This window comes from Mustelus asterias, chromosome 4 (assembly GCF_964213995.1).
Source record: "Mustelus asterias chromosome 4, sMusAst1.hap1.1, whole genome shotgun sequence".
Taxonomy (NCBI): Eukaryota; Metazoa; Chordata; class Chondrichthyes; order Carcharhiniformes; family Triakidae; genus Mustelus; species Mustelus asterias.
In genome coordinates this window covers 134,631,859-134,654,495 of record NC_135804.1, presented here as the reverse complement: position 1 = coordinate 134,654,495, position 22,637 = coordinate 134,631,859, and the positions used below count along the sequence as shown (strand labels likewise).

Sequence of the window (22,637 nt, the reverse complement as noted above, 5' to 3'; positions counted from 1 at the left end):
ATACATAAATTTTACTTGTTAGAAGAAAACAATTTGAAATAAGTTTGTAAATGCATCCACTTATCAGCCCTGAGGCATATTATATACAAGTCGCCTATTGCAAACAACGCAATGCCATTTTCTGACATTTTTCTTCTCTTAAGCAAAAGCTCAGAAGATTTGAGTTGCAAAGAGCAGAACCACATTGTAAAAGCAATTTGTTGGCATTGCCTATTTACCTACAAGGAATACAGCATCATAGGTTGGCAGAAAAGGACTGGGTAGCCTTGGAACCAGAAAAGATTGGTTTGGGCTTACGGATGATGACCACGTGTCAACATTTCACTTTCAGCAGTTAAATACATGCTCGTTGGTAAACTGGATACCTTGTTACTTACGCACGCACGCACACACACACACACACACACACACACACAGGTTAATGACTATTACACAGGAATCACAAAATAGAAAAGAATACTTTTTAAAAATTTTCTTATTGCATTTTAGACCTTCACTTCCCGCAGAACCAAGAATGTTATTTCAGTCAGTGCAAAGGGGCTTTTGTCTGCAACCTCCAACACAACAAGAGCTATCGGTTTGGTTTCCTTTCGAATCTTAATTCCCGATTAGTTTCCAGAATCTGGCCTCTAGCCACAAGGCATTGTGGATGTGTGGATCTGCACTCTGGATGTCCGCCCTATTGGGTTTCCCCCCCAACTGGAAACCAACCCCCCCCCCCCGCCCCCGCCCCCGCCACCCCACCCCACCCCACCCCCTCACGTCCCACAACTACTACACTTGCTTAATTTGCAAAAACTCTTCAGTCTTCCCCCAACGACAAACCTTGTTCAGAATTACTGCCCGAATGTTGGCTAAGCTCCCCAAATCAATGCCAAAAATAGTGCTTCCGAACATGGATCAACATTGTCAGCCACACCGCACTATCTATCCATCTTCCCCTTTTAGTATCAAATGTGGAAGGCATGCGACTTCCATTTTATGCCCACTGTGCAGTTTCCCCGTCTCATCTACAGGTGAAGCCATTAATTAATTGGTGCATTCTCCAAATACATTTACATTCCCTCTGTCTGCCAGCGAGGAAGATTGTTTGCACTTTAAGAGGGCAGACATCCCTAATGCCCCGCCCTGAGTGTCTGCTCATTCATCTATTTCAAAGCTGGGACCATGAAGGCCTTAGCCTTTTCCTTTCTTGGGTTTCACTTTGATTGAAAAAGGTTGCGACCAAAAAATAATTTCATTCAAAGCCAATCTTCTCACACAAATGAGCCAATCCTGGGAACTGTCGGCGTGAATTTCTCCCACATTTGCCTGAATTGAACAGCAATTACTGCAAATTGATTAATTAATGGCACGATTCGAAGCAAATCAGAGTGTTACCGTCCTATCGCAACCATTTTTTGTTCTGCTTTGAATGTGCAAAGGGTGCAGCCAAGCACTCCCAGGTGCAACGCCAACGTTAAACTGAAATAACATTTCAACGCATTTGGACCAGGCTACCTTGTAGGGTTCACTGAATAGATTAAAACTCGAAGCAAACAGATCCTCATCTTGATGGACTTCCTGGTTCCGTCTCTCCCATTCCTTCCTCCGCAGCGCATTCCGATCCTGTTCGTAGTGACTGCAACAGACATTGGGGAGAGGGCATTTAAAGACACGTGTGCTGAAGCTGAGAGCTGTGCAGAGCTGACGGACTCGTGTGACAGGCGATAGATCAAATTTTATGCCCTTTGAGTAAAGTACCAGAGCCTCGGAACCCTTGATACGCTGAACAACTCATTCCACAGAGAGGAGGGGGGAGACGGGGTTTGGGGGGGGGGGGGGGGGGGGGGGGGGGATGGAGGACTTGTTGGGGGAGGGGGTGGCGATTTGGTGGACGAGGCCATTGAAAGCTTGGAGGAAAATTTGTTTAAAAAAAAACAAAAGAGGAGGCAGGCTCCAACTTGCATTGACAACTCTCTGGGGACCTGCAGCTTAGGGACACCCATGTGCGTTCAGCCTGCATTGATTTGTTATGAGCGTTTGGTAGCAGTTAATTAGCGAACAAACTCAAGATGACAATTTAAATAGTAGATTGTGCACACGATATGTGTCGCATGAAGCAAGCCCAAATCTGCTGGCTTTTGCACAGCGCAGGCACTCATATTAATAAACTGCCTCACAGGTGAGGAGGCAAATTTAGTCTCTGCTGAGGTCAGTTGAAGTTGAAAAATCACCAAAGAAGCTCCAACCAATTTTCCAGCATTATAAATAGACCTAAATAGATCACAATGGGGTGTAATGGGGAATGAACCGTATTACTCTGAGGATTAAATACTACAGCAATCCCTCTTTCCGCGGTTAAAATGTCAATTATTAATTTAAAACAGCAGCTAATTAAACTTGTGGTTGATCATTTGGACCCTTTCTTCTGTGAGCTGTGGCAATGTTTACACTTGTATAAGCATGTTAACTTTAATCAGCTTCTTACAATAATCAAAGGGAGTTTGCTTATGTCTTGTTCCAAAGCATTTATTTGTCCTTCTCAACATAAACCACAACAATGGGCTGGATTCTGGGGAAAATCGTGGTCTGTTCATGTTGCAGGCTGTTATTAATGGGTAAATCAGCCAGCAAAATTGGGGGATAAAGAGGTACGCCATTAGTTATGATATTCAATAAACACCACTCTGCTTTTTATTTCCCACAAACCCCATCTCGCCTTTACCCTCCCTGTTTTTAAGGAGCTTGCAGGATTTGTCTATTAATTGCCCAATAAGCCTCCTGCAGAAAGTTAGGACTGGTAATTAACAGCGTAAAAACCTAGGGCAGAGATTACAAAAGCAGAGAGGTCATGATGGAATTGTATAGAACTTTGGTGAGGCCACAGCTGGAGTACTGTGTGCAGTTCTGATCGCCACATTATAGGAAGGACGTGAACGCACTGGAAGGGGGTGCAGAGGAGATTCACCAGGATGTTGCCTGAGATGGAACATTTAAGTTATAAAGAGAGGTTGGATAGGCTTGGGTTGTTTTCTCTGGAGCAGAGAAGACTGAGGGGGTGACCTGATTGAGGTGTTCAAGATTATGAAGGGCATGGACAGGATGGATAGGGAGCAGCTGTTCCCCTTAGTTGAGGGTCAGTTACAAGGGGACATAAGTTAAAAATGAGGGGTGGGAGATTTAGGGGGATTTGAGGAAAAGCCTTTTTATCCCAGAGGGTGGTGACGATCTGGAATGCACTGCCTGGGAGGGTGGTGGAGGCGGGATGCCTCGCATCCTTTAAAAGGTACCTGAATGAACACTTGGCACGCCGTTCAAGGCTGTGGGCCAAGTGCTGGCAAGTGGGATTAGGTGAGCAAGTCAGGGCCTTTCATGCGTCAGTGCGGATTGATGGACCGAAGGACCTCTTCTGCACTATAATAGTCTGTGATTCTGTGAACCCTTTTAACAATGTGACATTGGTTAATGCACTGCCAATCAACCTCCCTAGGCTAGAAACAGAACAAATGAAACTGTTCAATCTCATTTCTGCATGTAGTAAATAGTTGTTGGAGTTTTAAAAGTAAATTAAGTTTAACATTTTAAATATTTTCCTCACTTTTCCTTTCTATTATTTTTCTTTCTTCCTTTTCATTTTTCTGTCTATATGACCCAACTTCCTCCTCTGATGTTCCTTAACTCTTATACCTAAGATGTGGCGATGCCGGCATTGGATTGGAGTGGGCACAGAAAGAAGTCTCACAACACCAGGCTAAAGTCCAACAGACTTCTTTGGAATCATGAGCTTTCGCAGCACTGCTCCTTCATCAGGTGAGTCTGATGAAGGAGCAGCGCTCTGAAAGCTCATGATTCAAAGTAAACCTGTTGGACTCTGATTTCTAAAGGAGGTGCTCTGTTGGCCCCATTATTCACTAAGGTCCCGGATGCTCTGTTCCCCTCACTGTGTTGCTATCAGCTTGTACGTCCAGCAATTCACAATGCCAAAGAACTGTGAGCAAAAGGGCACAGAAAGAAGTCTAAGCAACAGTGCAGAGGCACGAGATGACCCAACCCAGAATGATTCCTGCCACTTTCACAAGATTGGCAAAATAAAGTGCAAGGATGTTAAATGCATAATATTAAGCAGGCAATAACAACAATAGCCTCGAAGACACTGTTGGTAATGAGCTAAAAAGGAATGTTTGACAGGTTCCTGCAGAGTATGTCTGTAAAACAAGATCAACCTGCTTATCTTGAATGGGTTAATGTTAAAAATGACAGGCAAAAGGAATGAGTATATGGATCATAGATCTGCCAACAGTAACCCAATCTTTTCAAATAAGTAGCCTGTCCATCAGAGGCATTTTCGAAACAAGTGAAATCATATTTCAGCGATAATGAACGCGTAGAGCAATAATTAGTGAGTAATACACCCGAGGATTAGGTTGGGCATGTTACAAAATCAAGCATTTAAAATACTTTCAGGAGTGCATCATTACTTTGTCACTTCATTGATAAGTGTTGCTGTATTCTTGGATTACACAGTTTGAACTCTTTGAAGTGTATATTCCACACATGTTTGGATTTAGAGCAACATTTGTACCTTTTCCTAATAACTGAGTATATAAGTGTATGTTTGTTTTTTTTTTAATTGACTGTATAGTGGCAGCTGGCACTGCAATGGTAGAATTAAAATAATTCAGCGTTAAATCCTAATCATCACTGGTGTCAAATCCCAGTCTCCGCCGTGTCAAATATTCATTTGATAATGCTCAGTGAAGCATTTCGGGATGTTTTGCCGCACGGAAGCTGCTACATAAATGCTGCTGTTGTTGGTATTTTCCACAAAAATCGTTTCCCAAACCAAGCTGAGTCGTGTAAGGAAGAGGCAGACATTTTTAAAAAGCTGCAGGGACTTTACAAGGTTTCAAAAGAACCCAAAGTGTTTTACACTCAGTGAACTACTTCTGAAGTGCAATGAAATGTCTGACCAACTAGCACATGGCAAACAGCAATGACTTGCATCACTTGATAATCTGGGCAGGATTTTATGGCCTCGCTCATCCCGAAACTGTAAAATTCCGCCCGAGGTCAATGGCCTTTTCCACGGTCCGCCCCTCGCCCGCTCTGATTCCCGTGGTGGGCGGGATGGTAAGATTCCAGCCCCATCGTTTAGTGCTGTTGGTTAAAGGATGAATGTTGGCCAAAATATTGGGGAGAATCATCCCTGTTCCACTTTGAAACAGTGGCAGCAGTGTTGGAAGATGATGAATGACATTCTTTGCTCAGCCATGGTAAGTGAACTACCTTCTGGGACGACCACCCAATGGCAGCACATTCAGTAGGTGCCCCAATGCCATCTCCCATACCCTCCAGCTGGATACTATAGCCACATCTCTGCATCGGTCTGTCAACTCCAGCTGGATGCAGCATGTGGACCCACCAGGGTCTCAGTGACAACAAGCACCTGCATCCCCCCCAACCCCCCTCAAGCCCTCCCCCATGCTAGTGGGCAGTTGGGTGGCTACAAGTGGTCAGTGTTTGTACCCTGATGCGGGACCTCGCCAATGCACCACGTCATGACCTCGATTGATTTGTGCGATGATAAACATCACCATCACGCCTTGCATAGGGGGCACATTAGCGTGATGTTGCAGCCTTTCTGGCAATGTCAGCTCGATGCTTGAGACATTGACTTGCAAAGGGTTAATAATTGGCCTCCACTAAATGGCATCGCTGCCTGGCTGCAAGGCACTTGTTGGCATAACTACTAGTGAGGGGAGGCTGGGGTGGCCTTTCAAGTAACTTCCTCTTGTGGCAAACGAGGCACAGCTGAATCATGTGAGGCCAGCAGTTAGCTTGTCCAGCGCATTCCCAGATGGCACCCTGTTTCTCCCAGGTTACGGGAGGTACGGAGCTGAGCCATGATCCATTGAGATCTCCCATTACACACAAGCACCCCGACAATTGGTTTTGGACTGCCGGGCAGCTTATAGCCTTTGTCCTCACACCGCTGCCTGAGTGTGAGTTCCAATCACTGAATATTCAGTGTGGGGGAAGTCTCGGAGACAGTGCTCCCTATTGGCATGCTAATGTATTAAAATGAGCATCCTGCGGCCCCATGGCATGTTTCATGGCACTCCACTGGCGAAGGGCCATAAAGATCGGAAATCGGAAACTCGCCGACAATTCCGGGGGCGAGTAAGGCTCGGAGAACGGAATTCTTCGTTGACCTCGGGTGGGATCATAAGAATCTCGGGCGGACGTGCCGGTAAAATTCTGCCCAGAGAATGGGGGTTCAAACTCGCCCCCAATGTTTCAGATCCATGACCTATCATCAGAAATCTATTGAGTGCTTGCAACATTTTTTATGAGGGAGATTAAATTGAGTGGACCTGATTAAATAGTACTGTTGGGAAAGTGTTATTAGCAAGTCGAATGTTTAACAGATTCATATAATACTCCTTTGCTTCCCCATTAAAATACAAATTACTTTGTGTTAGAATATTGGCGACAGTCATATCCTGTAACGTGTGAGGGGAATGAAGCTAAGTGTTGATGCCAATTCTCAGCAAGACTGGTAGTATTACCTGGAGGGGGTATTCGTAAGTCAAGCTACTCTACCCTGAACCAAATCCAAACTTTACCTCCATGGAGACATTCAAACATATTTATTAAGTGACTAACTCAATTCCACAAGATTGAGGGTGAGAAAACACAGACTTCCTTGTAATCACAAGGAAATATCATATCTAAATATTGATTCATGGGATGTTAAACCTCGCTGGCAAGGCCAACATTTATTGTCCATTCCCAATGGCCCTTGGAAAAGCTTTTTTTTATTCATTCATGGGACATGGGTATCGCTGGCTGGCTAGCATTTATTGCCCATCCCTGGTTGAGAGTCAACCACATTGCTGTGGCTCTGGAGTCACATGTAGGCCAAACTGGGTAAGCACAGAAGATTTCCTTCCCTAAAGGACTTTAGTGAACAAGATGGGTTTTTCTGACAATGGTTTCATGGTCATCGGTAGATTCTTAATTCCAGATAATTTTTATTGAATTCAAATTCCATCTATCATGGCGGGAATTGAACCCGGGTTCCTAGAAGATTAGCTGAGTTTCTGGACTAATAGCCTAGCAATAATACCACTAGGCCATCGACTCCCCACTCATGATGGAGAGCTGCATTCTTGATCCTCTGAGGTGCATGAGGTGTAGGTACACCCATGGTGTTGTTAGGGAGAAGATTCCAGGATTTTGACCCAGTTTAGTGGAGGAATGGTGATTTTTTTCCAAGTCAGGATGAGGCTTGGAGGGGAACTTGCAGGTTGTTGTTTTTCCATTTATCTGCTGCCTTTGTCCTTCTAGGTGCTGGAGGTCATGGGTTTGGAAGGTGCGTTGTTTTTCATGTATTTATATACTTAATAAATATATTAAATACACATATACATTGAAAAGTAGATATAAAGTATATATGTACGATATATTTACTACATAATGGTCAGGATTATCCGAAGTCATACGCTCCTCCATCACTGCCAGCGAGAATGGAGAATTTGACGCTTAGCCAAACCTCCATTCACTGCAGTGGAACCAGAGAATCCCAGCCGCAGGTGAGGTCAGAGACTTCTAGCCAACATATATAATGCATATGCTTTTAAATATAAACTTCATTTGATATATAGATTCATGAAGAATATGTATGTGTTTAATACATACACTTCCCATATTTTCACATTTTTAATATATTTATATTATCATCCAACCATCTCAGCTCTAGGTCATCACTGTAGGAGCTCCTTAGGATAGTGTCCTAGGTGCAACCAGCTTCTGCTGCTTCATCAATGACCATCCTTCCACCATAAGGTCAGCATTATGAACATCCACTGATGACTGCACAACGTTCAGCACCATTTGCAACTCCTCAGATGCTGAAGCACTCCATGTCCATACGTAGCAAGATCTGGACAACATCAGGCTTCGGCTGATAAATGAAGTAACATTTCCTCTACATAAATGCCAAGGCAATGACCATCTCTACTCAGAGAGAATTTGACCATCTCCCCTTGACATTTGGCGCCATTACAATCACTGAATCCCCCACTATCAACATCCTGGGGGTTCCCATTGACCAGAAACTGAACTGAACTTGCCATATTAATATAGTCGCTACAAGAGCAGACCAGAGCTGGAAATTCTGTGGTGAGTAACTCAGTTCCTGATTTACCAAACCCTGTCCACCATCTGTTAAGGCACAAGTCAGGACAGTGCTGGATGTTCCCCACTTGCTTAGATGAGTGAAGCAGCAAAAAAAGTCAAGAAGTTCAATACCCAGTTGATCAATACCCCACACAGCACCTTAAAAATTCACTTCCTCTATGACCAGTAGAAACCCTACAGTGCAGAAAGAAGCCAGTTGGCCCATCGAGTCTGCACCGACCACAATCCCACCCAGGCCCTACCCCCGTATCCCTACATATTTACCCACTAATCCCTCTAACCTACACATCTCAGGACACTAAGGGGCAATTTTAGCATGGCCAATCAACCTAACCCGCACATCTTTGGACTGTGGGAGGAAACCGGAGCACCCGGAGGAAACCCACGTAGACACAAGGAGAACGTGCAAACTCCACACAGACAGTGACCCAAGCCGGGAATCGAGCTGTGAAGCAGCAGTGCTAACCACTGTGCCACCGTGCCGCCCGAGCACCCCTGACAGTACTGCATACCTTTTACAAAATACACTGCATCAACTCACTCAGGTTCCTTCAATTCATCTTCCAAACCCAGAACTTCTACCATCGAGAAGAAAAAGGATCGCAGTAGCGTGCAACAACCACTATCTACAGTTTCCCCTCCACACATCGTCCTGATTTGGAAATATATCGCCATTCTTTTACTGTCGCTGAATCAAAATTTTCAAACTCCCTTCCTAACAGCACTGTGGGTGTACCTACACCAAATGGACTGCAGTGGTTCATGAAGGTGGCTCAACACCACTTCGCAAAGGCAATTAGTAATGGCAATAAAAACTAGCCATACCAGAGGGGCTCACATACCATGAACAAATAAAAAATACACTTGCGCATCATTCCAAACTCCAGCCAACTACACTACAAACAGATATTGTGGGTGGGATTTTCTGGCCGCGCTTGCTCTGAAGTTGGAAAATCCCACCCGAGGTCAATGGGCCATTGCCACGGGAATCGTAGCAGGCGGGACAGGAAAATTCGCCCCTGTGACAGAATAAAATAGTAATTTAAACCAGACCCTTCCAACTACAAAGAATTGTAATTGCCCTCTGAGTGACCTCACAAGATGATATGATTGCCTGGATATTCAGAGAGCTGTGGCCTTATGGATAGGGATGATGTGGAGGAGGCCTTATGGATAGGGTCCAAACATCACAACCTTCACCTAACTCCAGACTGCCCATGGCCAATCCCACAGGAAATCTGTTATTATTCCCAACATCCACAGGAGCAGGCCAGAATTATTTCAGGAAGGCCGAGATACGGTAATGGCCATAATTTGTCACTGCGCCAATGGCACCTAATGGGAAAGCATACAGTCTGCAATACATCAGCTAATGTTTGCTAATGATAGCCAGAACCCAACCACATCACATTAGTTAACATCATAAAGTTTTAAAGCCTTGACTCATACTCGCTGATTTGGGGCACAAATATGCAGTGTATGGTTTTAAATCAAGATTTCATTATGTCAGGACAATGTGAACGCTTCCATTATCAACATTGTGCATGGTTTCAACATCTCAGGGCTGAATTCTGACCAGCCATGGGTTATCAATTCTACATTTTCAACTGATGCCTAAAACTACTCATTGAATTCCCATTAGTGTATTGACTCGTGGTGGCCTATAGCACGCCACATGGCTTGGCTCCAGCATATTTTAGCTTGGCTTTCAAATTGTATTATCTACGGACCAAAACATTGTCAAGGCAAAATAATTAACTTAGAGGGGCCGAAATGCCAAATGGTATTTAGCCAAGCACGCTGTCTGATAAGGAGAAACATGTCACTTACTAATTTGGAAAGCTTATAATTGATTATTTTCATTCACAAAATCCCATTATCTACTGAGGAACAAATACAATAAACCCTCTGCATCTCTGTCAACCACTATGGTGTGCTGTAATATGGGACTTGTTCCAGAGAGGGGTTCTCTCTTTGGAAGGAGATTATATAAGGCCTTTATTACTGAGTAGGTCATAGTGTTTGAGAGTTGTGTGAGAACCTCTGTCACCGATAAGACACTCGGTGCTAATTGAATTGCTTTCTAAAACAGTCGATGATAACACTGAAAGCTTTGAACTTTTACATTGGGGCATTGGCTCAATGCCCTTGCTGAAATTCCTCTCTTCCCTATTTGGACATTAACCTACTTAAGTGGCTCCGGCCCTGTTAAAAGGGACTGGGTGAATTCCAGATAAACACATGAGGTATTCATATTCTGTTACCTCATGGTGACATCTCAGGGAGCAAGCAAAATGAAACAACAACAATATATATTATCATAGAATCCATAAAATCCCCACATAAAATCCACTGCCTTGGCAAAGTAGCCAGCATAATTAAGCACCACACCCACCCCGGACATCCTCTCTTCCACCTTCTTCCATCGGGAAAAAGATACAAAAGTCTGAGGTCACGTACCAACCGACTCAAGAACAGCTTCTTCCCTGCTGCCGTCAGACTTTTGAATGGACTTACCTTGCACTAAGTTGATCTTTCTCTACACCTTAGCTAAGACTGTAAGATGCTCGGTGTACATTCTGCATGCTCTTGTTTCTTTCTCTATGAACGATATGCTTTGTCTGTATAGCGCACTAGGAACAATACTTTTCACTGTATGTGAACATGTGACAATAATAAATCAAATCAAATCAGTGCAGAAGGAAGCCATTCAGCCCATCGAGCTCACACCAACATCGAGGCCCTATCCCTGTACCCCATACACCCACCCTACTAATGCCCCTGACACTAATGGACAATTTAGCATGGCCAATCTACCTAACCTGCACACCTTTGGACTCTGGGAGGAAACCGGGGTACTCGGAGGAAACCCACGCAGACACGGGGAAACTCCACACAGACAGTGACCCAAGCCGGGAATCAAACCCGGGTCCCTGGCGCTGTGAGGCAGCAGTGCTAACAACTAACCTTTCCGCCCCTAATTATATTAATTACATATTAATCATAAATATGTTATCATATACCTGTACTGCAAAATGATGATTGGGAGTTACAGTACCAGGCAACAAGATTTTTTTTAATAACATTGCGTCGCTGAAGCATGTGCTACAGCTGTCAGTCATAACACCTCTAACAATCTTTCCAATTTCTATGTGTTATCAGGCGTCTGAAGTAAGCAACATCCCTTTAGTCAGACAGCTCCTCCTTTCTGAATAATAGAACATAGAACAGTACAGCACAGAACAGGCCCTTCGGCCCACGATGTTGTGCCGAGCTTTATCTGAAACCAAGATCAAGCTATCCCACTCCCTATCATCCTGGTGTGCTCCATGTGCCTATCCAATAACCGCTTAAATGTTCCTAAAATGTCTGACTCCACTATCACTGCAGGCAGTCCATTCCACACCCCAACCACTCTCTGCGTAAAGAACCTACCTCTGATATCCTTCCTATATCTCCCACCACGTACCCTATAGTTTTGCCCCCTTGTAATAGCTCCATCCACCCGAGGAAATAGTCTTTGAACGTTCACTCTATCTATCCCCTTCATCATTTTATAAACCTCTATAAGTCTCCCCTCAGCCTCCTCCGCTCCAGAGAGAGCAGCCCCAGCTCCCTCAACCTTTCCTCATAAGACCTACCCTCCAAACCAGGCAGCATCCTGGTAAATCTCCTCCGCACTCTTTCCAGCGCTTCCACATCCTTCTTATAGTGAGGTGACCAGAACTGCACACAATATTCCAAATGTGGTCTCACCAAGGTCCTGCACAGTTGCAGCATAACCCCACGGCTCTTAAACTCCAACCCCCTGTTAATAAAAGCTAACACACTATAGGCCTTCTTCACAGCTCTATCCACTTGAGTGGCAACCTTTAGAGATCTGTGGATATGGGCCCCAAGATCTCTCTGTTCCTCCACCGTCTTCAGAACCCTACCTTTGACCCTGTAATCCACATTTAAATTAATCCTACCAAAATTAATCACCTCACATTTATCAGGGTTAAACTCCATTTGCCATTTTTCAGCCCAGCTTTGCATCCTATCTATGTCTCTTTGCAGCCTACAACAGCCCTCCACCTCATCCACTACTCCACCAATCTTGGTGTCATCAGCAAATTTACTGATCCACCCTTCAGCCTCCTCCTCTAAGTCATTAATAAAAATCACAAAGAGCAGAGGACCAAGCACTGATCCCTGCGGCACCCCGCTAGCAACCTGCCTCCAGTCCGAAAATTTTCCATCCACCACCACCCTCTGTCTTCGATCAGATAGCCAGTTATCTATCCAATCGGCCAACTTTCCCTCTGTCCCACACCTCCTTACTTTCATCATAAGCCGACCATGGGGGACCTTATCAAATGCCTTACTAAAATCCATGTATATGACATCAACTGCCCTACCTTCATCAACACACTTAGTTACCTCCTCAAAAAAGTCAATCAAATTTGTGAGGCACGACTTGCCCTTCACGAATCCGTGCTGACTATCCCAGATTAATCCGCATCTTTCTAAATGGTCGTAAATCCCATCCCGAAGGAATAAAATTCCATCAATTTACCAACCACCGAAGTAAGACTAACTGGTCTATAATTACCAGGGTCATTTCTATTCCCTTTCTTAATTATTTTGCTGGCAAATGTCAAATAATAATTTTCCTTTATTCATTGATGGGACATGGTCATCACGGGCTGACCAGCATTTGTTACCCATCCCTAGTTGTCCTTGAAGGGCATTTGAGAGTCAACCTCATTGCTGTGGCTCTGGAGTCACATGTAGGCCAGACCAAGTAAGGACAGCAGATTTCCTTCCCTAAATGACATTAATGAACCAAATGAGTTTTTCCGACAATGGTTTCATGGTCATCAGTAGATTCTTAATTCCAGATACTTTTTGTATTGAATTCAAATTCTACCACCTGCCATGGCGGGATTCGAACCCGGGTCTCCAGAACATTAGCTGAGTTGTTGGATTGACAGTCTCGTGATAATACCACGAGGTTATCACTTTCCCACATAATAATAATTTTTCGGATAGGAAGTAACGACACAAATTCCTTTAATTGGAGGATGTGCTCATGAGAATCAAGTTTGACTGTAGCCATCTCAGAGAGTTATGATACAGATTATTAAATATTACACAGTACTGTACCCTATGAATCGCAGCAAACCACAATGCAGTGTACATATCCGATAGCAGAAATACAATGCACAAACATTCTTCTTCATTGCCTCGAAATTCTGGCTCTTACTCATTTTGGGACCAACGTATAGAATCATAGAATCCTACAGTGCAGAAGGAGGCCACTTGGTCCATCAAGTCTGCACTGACCATAATCCTACCCAGGCCCTATCCCCATAACATTTACCCTCGCTAGTCCCCCTGACATTAAGGGGCAATTCAGCATGGCCAATCCACCTAACCCACATATCTTTGGACTGTGGGGGGGAAACCGGAGCACCCGGAGGAAACCCACGCAGACTCCAATGTGCAAACTGCATACAGACAGTGACCCGAGCCGGGAATTGAACCCGGGTCCCTGGTGCTGTGAGGCAGCAGTGCTAACCACTGTGCTACTGTGCCACCCACTCTTAAGGTAAAAACGTTGAATTCTTAAATCGGAAATGGGCGAAGGTTTGGGGCCGCGATGGACGATCGGGCATGCAAACGTTTTCACGCGGGTAAACAAATTGCAAAAGAGAAGGGCGCACATAAATGGTGGGGGCTTGCTGTGCATCAAGTGCCAGGAAGGTGCTTCATGCTTTGCTTGGCAGTTGATTAAACATTGTGTAAACTTTGCAGAGGATTCTGCACTTCCTCACTCGGGGTTGTCGATCTCTTGGTGCTGGCGGATCATTTCAAAAATGGGATAAAATAACAGATTGCACGCATGAAAGTCATAGAACCATGAAGCTCAGGAGGAGGCCATTTGGCCCATTGCATCTGTGCCGGCTCCTTGAAAGAGCTGCCAATTTAGCCCCACTTGCTCTCCTCACCCGCTTTTCCACTGCTGCCCGATAGAAGGACCTTGACATCCTTTCCAAATTGTGCTTTGCAGAATTGGGCACAGTAATCCAGCTATGGCCATGCCATCTTAGAAGATGGCCATTCAGCCCATTGCGTCTGTGCCAGCTCTTTGAAGGAGTGAGCAAATTAGTTCCACATCATTCCACCTATAGCCGAACTTTCAAGAACATATTGAATTGCCGATCAAACGTTACTATCGAATCTATCTTCCAACAGAAGTGCAATCTTCGCTGTTATGCAGCTATGCCATTCTTATAGAATCCCTACAATGCAGAAGGAGGCCATTCGGCCCATCGCGTCTGCACAAACAACAATCCCACCCAGGCCCTATCCCCGTAACCCCACATATTTACACCGCTAATCCCTCTAACCGACACATCCTGGGACACTGAAGGGCAAATTAGCATGGCCAATGCACCTAACCCACACATCTTTGGACAGCATGATCCCATAATGACCCGCAATTAAACTGCCAACAATTAAACTGCCAAGGACAGTAAACAGGTCTTCCAGCAAGCACACACAGACACACATACCAACTACTCAATGAGATTGGACTAGATCTTACCAATGTATGATCACAAATTCTTACACACAATGGCCATTATGTCACTGACATGGAATGCTCACCATCACCATTACACTTTCATGAGAATCCATCTGACGAAACTGCCAGACATCAGGTACACAAACCCCACAGTTGCTGAGAGGCACGTACTTACTGAGGATCAGATTTAGGATACACACCTGATCAACGGGAATTGACAAAAGTCCTCAGTACACTAACACCTCCCACACAAGAATGAAAATATCCTCTCTCTTCACTGCATCAATGAGGGAAAGAGGTATTTGCATATTTAGAGCATCTTCCGTGACCTCAGGATGTCCTGTAGCACCTTGATGACAGTGAAGGACTCAGTCACTGCTGCAATGTGGAAAATTAATCAGCAAACACGCTCACACAAACAAGCGCTGCCATCGTTCTGATGAGACATCAAACTGAAGCTCCATCTGCCCTCTCAAGTGAATGTAATGGATCCCACGGCACCATTTCAAATAAGAGTGGCCAATATTTCTCCTTCCACCAGGATCACTGATCACATTGTTGTGTCATTGCTGTTTGTGGGAGCTTGCTGTGCACAAATTGGCTGCTGAATTTTCTACATAACAAAAGCGGCTGCAGCCCAATAGGTATTCATTGGCTGTAAAGGACTTTGGCCAAAATTTTATGGAACCCCTCCACCCACCCTCCCCTGCAACCCTCCTTCCCCCACCTACCCACCCTACGGGTATAAAATTCCTCACATGGCCTTCCGATCAGGCTCCCACCCGCCTGACCTTTCGACAACTTTACGATGGCCAGCATGCCCTGGTCTCAATTGAGACCCTGAAGTAAATCTTCCCTGCCCAAATTTTCAGGCTGGCAGGAATTCAGGGGCAGAGGGGAAGATTGGAAAGTGACGCTGTTCGAGTCTTGGTAGGTGGGGGAGAGGGGCCTGTATCAATGGCCTTCTTTCAACATCAGGCATTCCCCCCTTGCCCACTCATTCCCACCCCCCTATTTTCCTCCCCCCGTCACCCCCACCGCTGCACAATGTTTTTCCCCCACAGGTGCTCCCTCATCCGGGCCCCTCCACAAACAACCCCAACCCCTCTCCTCAGCACCCTCTGAGTTGAGGCGGGTACAATTTTGTCTTTTAAAAAGTATTAAGACAGTTACATGGGTAGGATGGGTATAGAGGGATATGGGCCAAACGCGGGCAATTGGGACGAGCTTCATGGTTATAAAAAAGGGGCGACCTGGGCAAGTTGGGCCGAAGGGTCTATTTGCATCCTGTAAACCTCTATGACTCTATCACCTCCCTCGCTCCCCCCCCACCCCCGTCCCCAAGCCCCACACCTCCTCCACCCTGAGGTCACCTACCCTTACCTGCACCCTTACCTGGCTCTGAACTCCTGGGACCGAGACTCTTGGGACTGCTTGCAGTCCCAGTCCCGTCCACTGCAGCTTCTGGCGCTGCTGAGACTAATGAGCTGCTGGCCAATCAGACTGGCCGGTAGCTCCCTGAAGCAGGGCTTTCTCCCGACTGAGGGGCGGAAATCCCACCTCCAGATATTAATGCCTGTTGGGGCATTCAATGGCAGTGGGGCAGGCAGTGTCAGTCTGAAGCGTTGTCCACTGACTCTTTGATTGATTGGGTGCTAGATCCCACCATTTTTAAGCTCCTGGCCTCACGGACTTCCTGGGGCACTATAACCATGCACTGTTCGTGCCAGTCCCGATCAACCAACCTAGATGCCAACTTCCTTCTTGCAGCTTCCGCCAAAATGGGTTTGACATTTTGAATGAAATTACTGTGTTATTTTTCAAACTGTATTTCATATTATTTACTCCAGCTGTAGCTTTCAGTGTGCAGTCTGAAGTCAGCCTTGCCTTTATGAATGTAAAGGCAAAGAGGAGGTGATGGAGGAGAGAGAGATCAGGCTCACTTTGAACTGTCTGATATTTGCTCAAAGCTCTAAACCAGCACATCTGTACGTGTGTGTGGGAGGACCCCAAGTTACTGTGTGCCCACACGCACAACTCTCATCAGAATTATCATGATTTTCTTTCACTTTTAGGGGATGCTTTTTTTTTTGCAAGGTGCAACTGCACAGATGCAAAGACGTGCACATTAGCAGCTGCGCTGTCATTGAGGTTGAACTTGGTCAGACGCTGTCGTGTTTAATCCACCCCAGTGAAAGGGCCATGCCTGGGCTGAGGCCTGTGGGTCACTGCTATAACCTATGCTGCAGAAACCACAGATCAACACTCTCTGAACAGCCTGCAAAAGGCTTAATTGTTTAAAAATAGACAGCGCCCAACACCCAAAATACCTTTCATAGAATCAGAATCCCTACAGTGCAGAGGGAGGCCATTTGGCCCATTGAGTCTGCACTGACTCTCTGGTAGAGCATCTTACCCAGGCCCACCCCTCCTCCCCTCTCTATCCGCGTAGACCAACACATTTACCATGGCTAATCCCCCTAACCTACACATCTTTGGACACTAAAGGGCAATTTCGCCTGGCCAATTCACCTAACCTGCACATAGAACATAGAACATAGAAAGCCACAGCACAAACAGGCCCTTCGGCCCACAGGTTGCGCCGATCACATCCCCACCTCTAGGCCTATCTATAGCCCTCAATCCCATTAAATCCCATGTACTCATCCAGAAGTCTCTTAAAAGACCCCAACGAGTTTGCCTCCACCACCACCGACATCAGCCGATTCCACTCACCCACCACCCTCTGAGTGAAAAACTTACCCCTGACATCTCCTCTGTACCTACCCCCCAGCACCTTAAACCTGTGTCCTCTCGTAGCAACCATTTCAGCCCTTGGAAATAGCCTCTGAGAGTCTACCCTATCCAGACCTCTCAACATCTTGTAAACCTCTATCAGGTCACCTCTCATCCTTCGTCTCTCCAGGGAGAAGAGACCAAGCTCCCTCAACCTATCCTCATAAGGCATGCCCCCCAATCCAGGCAACATCCTTGTAAATCTCCTCTGCACCCTTTCAATGGCTTCAACATCTTTCCTGTAATGAGGTGACCAGAACTGCGCGCAGTACTCCAAGTGGGGTCTAACCAGGGTCCTATAAAGCTGCAGCATTATCTCCCGACTCCTAAACTCAATCCCTCGATTAATGAAGGCCAGTACGCCTTCTTGACCGCATCCTCCACCTGCGAGGCCGATTTAAGAGTCCTATGGACCCGGACCCCAAGGTCCTTCTGATCCTCTACACTGCTAAGAATGGTACCCTTCATATTATATTGCTGCTTCATCCCATTGGATCTGCCAAAATGGATCACCACACACTTATCCGGGTTGAAGTCCATCTGCCACTTCTCCGCCCAGTCTTGCATTCTATCTATGTCTCGCTGCAACTTCTGACATCCCTCCAAACTATCCACAACACCACCTACCTTGGTGTCGTCAGCAAACTTACCAACCCATCCCTCCACTTCCTCATCCAGGTCATTTATGAAAATGACAAACAGCAAGGGTCCCAGAACAGATCCCTGGGGCACTCCACTAGTCACTGACCGCCATGCAGAGAAAGACCCCTCCACAGCCACTCTCTGCCTTCTGCAGGCAAGCCAGTTCTGGATCCACAAGGCAACAGCCCCTTGGATCCCATGCCCTCTCACTTTCTCAAGAAGTCTTGCATGGGGGACCTTATCGAACGCCTTGCTGAAGTCCATATAGACCACATCCACCGCTCTTCCTTCGTCAATGTGTTTGGTCACATTTTCAAAGAACTCAACCAGGCTCGTAAGGCACGACCTGCCCTTGACAAAGCCGTGCTGACTACTTTTGATCATACTAAACTTCTCTAGATGATCATAAATCCTGTCTCTCAGGATCCTCTCCATCAACTTACCAACCACTGAGGTTAGACTCACCGGTCGGTAATTTCCCGGGCTGTCCCTGTTCCCTTTCTTGAATATAGGGACCACATCTGCAATCCTCCAATCCTCCGGAACCTCTCCCGTCTCCATCGACGATGCAAAGATCATCGCCAAAGGCTCCGCAATCTCCTCCCTCGCCTCCCACAGTAACCTGGGGTACATCCCATCCGGTCCCGGCGACTTACCAACCTTGATGCCATTCAATAGTTCCAACACATCCTCTTTCTTTATGTCCACATGCTCGATCCTTTCTGTCCACCGCAAACCAGCAGTACAACCACCCAGATCCCTTTCCACCGTGAATACCGAGGTAAAGTATTCATTAAGCAGCTCCGCCATTTCTAACGGTTCCGCACAAACTTTTCCCCCTTCACCTTTTAAGGGTCCTATGCCTTCACATCTCATCCTTTTACTCTTGACATATTTGTAGAAAGCCTTGGGGTTCTCCTTAATCTTACCCGCCAAGGCCTTCTCATGACCCCTTCTCGCTCTCCTAATTTCCTTCTTAAGCTCCTTCCTACATCCCGTATACTCCTCTAAATCCTTAACACCTCCTAGCTCTCTGAACCTTCTGTACGCCTCTCTTTTCTTATTCACCAGGTTCATCACAACCTTCGTGCACCACGGTTCCCGTACCGTACCAACACCCCCCTGTCTCATCGGAACGTTGTCATGCAGAGCTCCAGACAAACATTCCTTGAAAATCCTCCACTTTCCTTCGGTACTTTTCCCCAAGAATGCCTCCTTCCAATTTACCCGTCTAATTTCCTCCCTGATGACACTGTATTTCCCTTTACTCCAGAGAAACACTTTCCTAGCCTGCCTGATCCTATCTCTTTCCAATGCTATCGTGAAGGAGATAGAATTATGATCGCTATCCCCAAGATGCTCACCCACCGAGAGATCCTCCACCTGTCCAGGTTCATTATCTGTTTTAGTGAAGTTGGTTTACAGTAAATAAAATTGATGCGCTTATTCAGACACGAGGCTTGAAGCTCAGTAAATGAAGGCTTTTATTTATTGTTAATGAAGCTACCAGAACTTATATACACTATCCCAGACTGAAGGGGTCCCGGCCAGAGCAGGGACTCTTATACCTCTCCCAGGAGGCGGAGCCCGACTGGGATGTGCCACAACACTACAGTACAAAGGTGTAACAACCCCACCCTAACCCCAACAGCAACAATAGCACAACCCAACAGTAACATATGTACATCCTTGTAGTCCTGGCCAGCCCCTGGCTCAGCACTATCCAGTGGGAACCAGATAATCTGATCCAGGCGGCACGGTAGCACAGTGGTTAGCACTGCTGCTTCACAGCTCCAGGGACCTGGGTTCGATTCCCGGCTTGGGTCACTGTCTGTGTGGAGTTTGCACATTCTCCTCGTGTCTGCGTGGGTTTCCTCCGGGCACTCCGGTTTCCTCCCACAGTCCAAAGATGTGCGGGTTAGGTTGATTGGCCATGCTAAAATTGCCCCTTAGTGTCCTGAGATGTGTAGGTTAGAGGGATTAGCGGGTGGATATGGGGGTAGGGCCTGGGTGGGATTGTGGTCGGTGCAGACTCGATGGGCCGAATGGCCTCCTTCTGCACTGTAGGGTTTCTATGATTCTAACGATGGTTCACCACAGTCTCCACCAATTCTGCCGGACTGTTTTCAGCATTTGGTGTTTAGGTTTCAGATTTCCAGCATCCAGAGAACTTTGCCTTGTATTACTGTACCGGGACTAGTTTGAAATTGGGATGGAGCGGGTTGTCTCCATTTATCCAGTCATGGGATGTGGGTGACTGTTGCCCAAGCCTAATTGCTCCTGGGAAGGTATTGGTGAGAGGTTTGTGTTCAATGTACTCCCATAGTGCTGTCTGTGAGGGAGTTCAGGATTTCTAGTGACCAGTTATGTGACTGCAATGTCAGCCAGGGCTCAGTTGATAGCCCACTTGTCTCTGATTCTGGAGATCGTGGGCTCAAGTCTCACTCTACAGACGTGAGCCCATAATCCAGGCTGACTCTCTGGTGCAGTACAAAGGGAGTGCTGCACTGTTAGATAGTTGATCCCTTAATGTTTTAGATATGATGTTAAGTCAAGGCTGAATCAACTCTCTCAGGTGGACATTAAAAGACCCCTTGGTGCCAGTTTGAAGAGCGGTCGGCTTCTCCCTGGTGTCTTAACCAATATTTATCCTTAAACCAACTTCACTAAAACAGATAATCTGATCATGATGTCCTGGCTGTTTCTGGGAGTTTGCTGTGCACAAATTAGCTGCCACATTTCCTTCACTGCGCCATGGCTACCTTTCAAAAAGTACTTCAACGGCTATAAAGCACGTTCTGCGATTGCGAAAGTTGCGATCGAGATGCAAGGTTTTTTTTACATCAATGAACTTGGGGAGACGATGGCCTCGTGGTGTCATCGCTAGATGATTAAGCTAGAAACTCAGCTAATGCTCTCGAGACCTGGGTTTGAATCCCGCCACGGTGGATTTTGGAATTTGAATTCAATGAAAAATATCAGGAATTGAGAATGTTCTGATCACTATAAAACCATTGCCGATTGATGGAAAAAACCCATCCACTGGAATTCTACTACCCTGCCCGCCACAGAATTGGTGGGCTGCAAGGGCGGCATGGTAGCACAGTGGTTAGCACTGCTGCTTCACAGCTCCAGGGTCCTGGGTTCGATTCCTGGCTCGGGTCACTGTCTGTGTGGAGTTTGCACATTCTCCTCGTGTCTGCGTGGGTTTCCTCCGGGTGCTCCGGTTTCCTCCCACAGTCCAAAGATGTGCGGGTTAGGTTGATTGGCCAGGTTAAAAATTGTCCCTGAGATGTGTAGTTAGCGGGTAAATATGTGGGGGTAGGGCCTGGGTGGGGTTGTGGTCGGTGCAGACTCGATGGGCCGAATGGCCTCCTTCTGCACTGTAGGGTTTCTATGTTTCTATGGTGAGGGCTGGACAATAGAGATGCTCGTTGACCCCAGGCAGTATTTTTCAGTCTCAGGACGAGGAAGGACATTAGTGAACAGGATGGGCAGGATTTTACAGCATCGCTCGCCCCAAGACCGGAAAATCCTGCCCATCTGGTTCACTAATGTCCTTCGGGGAAGGAAATCTGCTGTCCTTACCTAGTCTGGTCGACATGTGATTCCAGAGCCACAGCAATGTGGTTGACTCTCAACTGCCTTAGGGCAACAAGGGATGGGCAATAAATGCTGGCCAGCCAGCGAAGCCCATGTCACATGAATGATTTTTTAAAGAGCTGTGTAAATGGTAGTAAAACTACAGCCTTGTACGGGTCAGTCATGGATTATTGCAACTACTATCAAATTAATAATAAATATGCAACATCAAAGTTTAAAATGGTTTGAAAAAGCAGAAATTCTCAGTAAGCTATTGGTTTAATCCCTATGAATAAATTGCAACATTTAGGATGCACAATTTAACCTTTTGCGAAGTGCCAATCTCTGAGTATTTACCCTGAGCATGAAGGTCCAATTCCCAACCTCTGCCTGGGTTAGTTGCTCTTTCTGACCTTCTGTCTCTTTCTTCACCTCCTGGCCAGTTTCTGTTGCTGTCCGCTTCCATTTCATTTGCAAGAGAGTGAACGATTTCTCAATATCTTTCAAAAGCACACTACCACAACTGCAATCTGTTCATCTAGAACAGACCATCACAGAGAGTGCAGACATCAAGACATCTCGATCAAGTTCACTTTCAATGCATTCCTAAGCAAACAGACCACTCAAAACAATGAATTGAAATTCACTGTTGCAATAGCAGAGTGTTAACAATGCGTGCTGTTATGAACTCCCAGAGCCGCCAGCAAACTCATGGGATTACGAGGTACATCATTAAGATACGAATCTGCGGAACTTGCTATTGGATTCTGGTATTTGCTCCCACGCAAAGAACATCTTGCCCTCAGCATTCTCATTAATCTTAAGCACATGCCGATTTGGGCATTCATTTCCCAATTAAACT

General features: G+C 46.0%; 1 protein-coding gene across 2 annotated transcripts in view; it reads right to left on the bottom strand.

The window, feature by feature from the left end:
* aff2 (AF4/FMR2 family, member 2) overlaps positions 1 to 22,637 on the bottom strand; it is a 518,040-nt gene that overhangs the window by 391,715 nt on the left and 103,688 nt on the right. For both annotated transcript variants that reach the window (XM_078211764.1, XM_078211763.1), the window contains exon 2: positions 1,501 to 1,621. In XM_078211764.1, the coding sequence (XP_078067890.1) occupies positions 1,501 to 1,621 (121 nt within the window). The remainder of the gene's footprint in view (positions 1 to 1,500; positions 1,622 to 22,637) is intronic.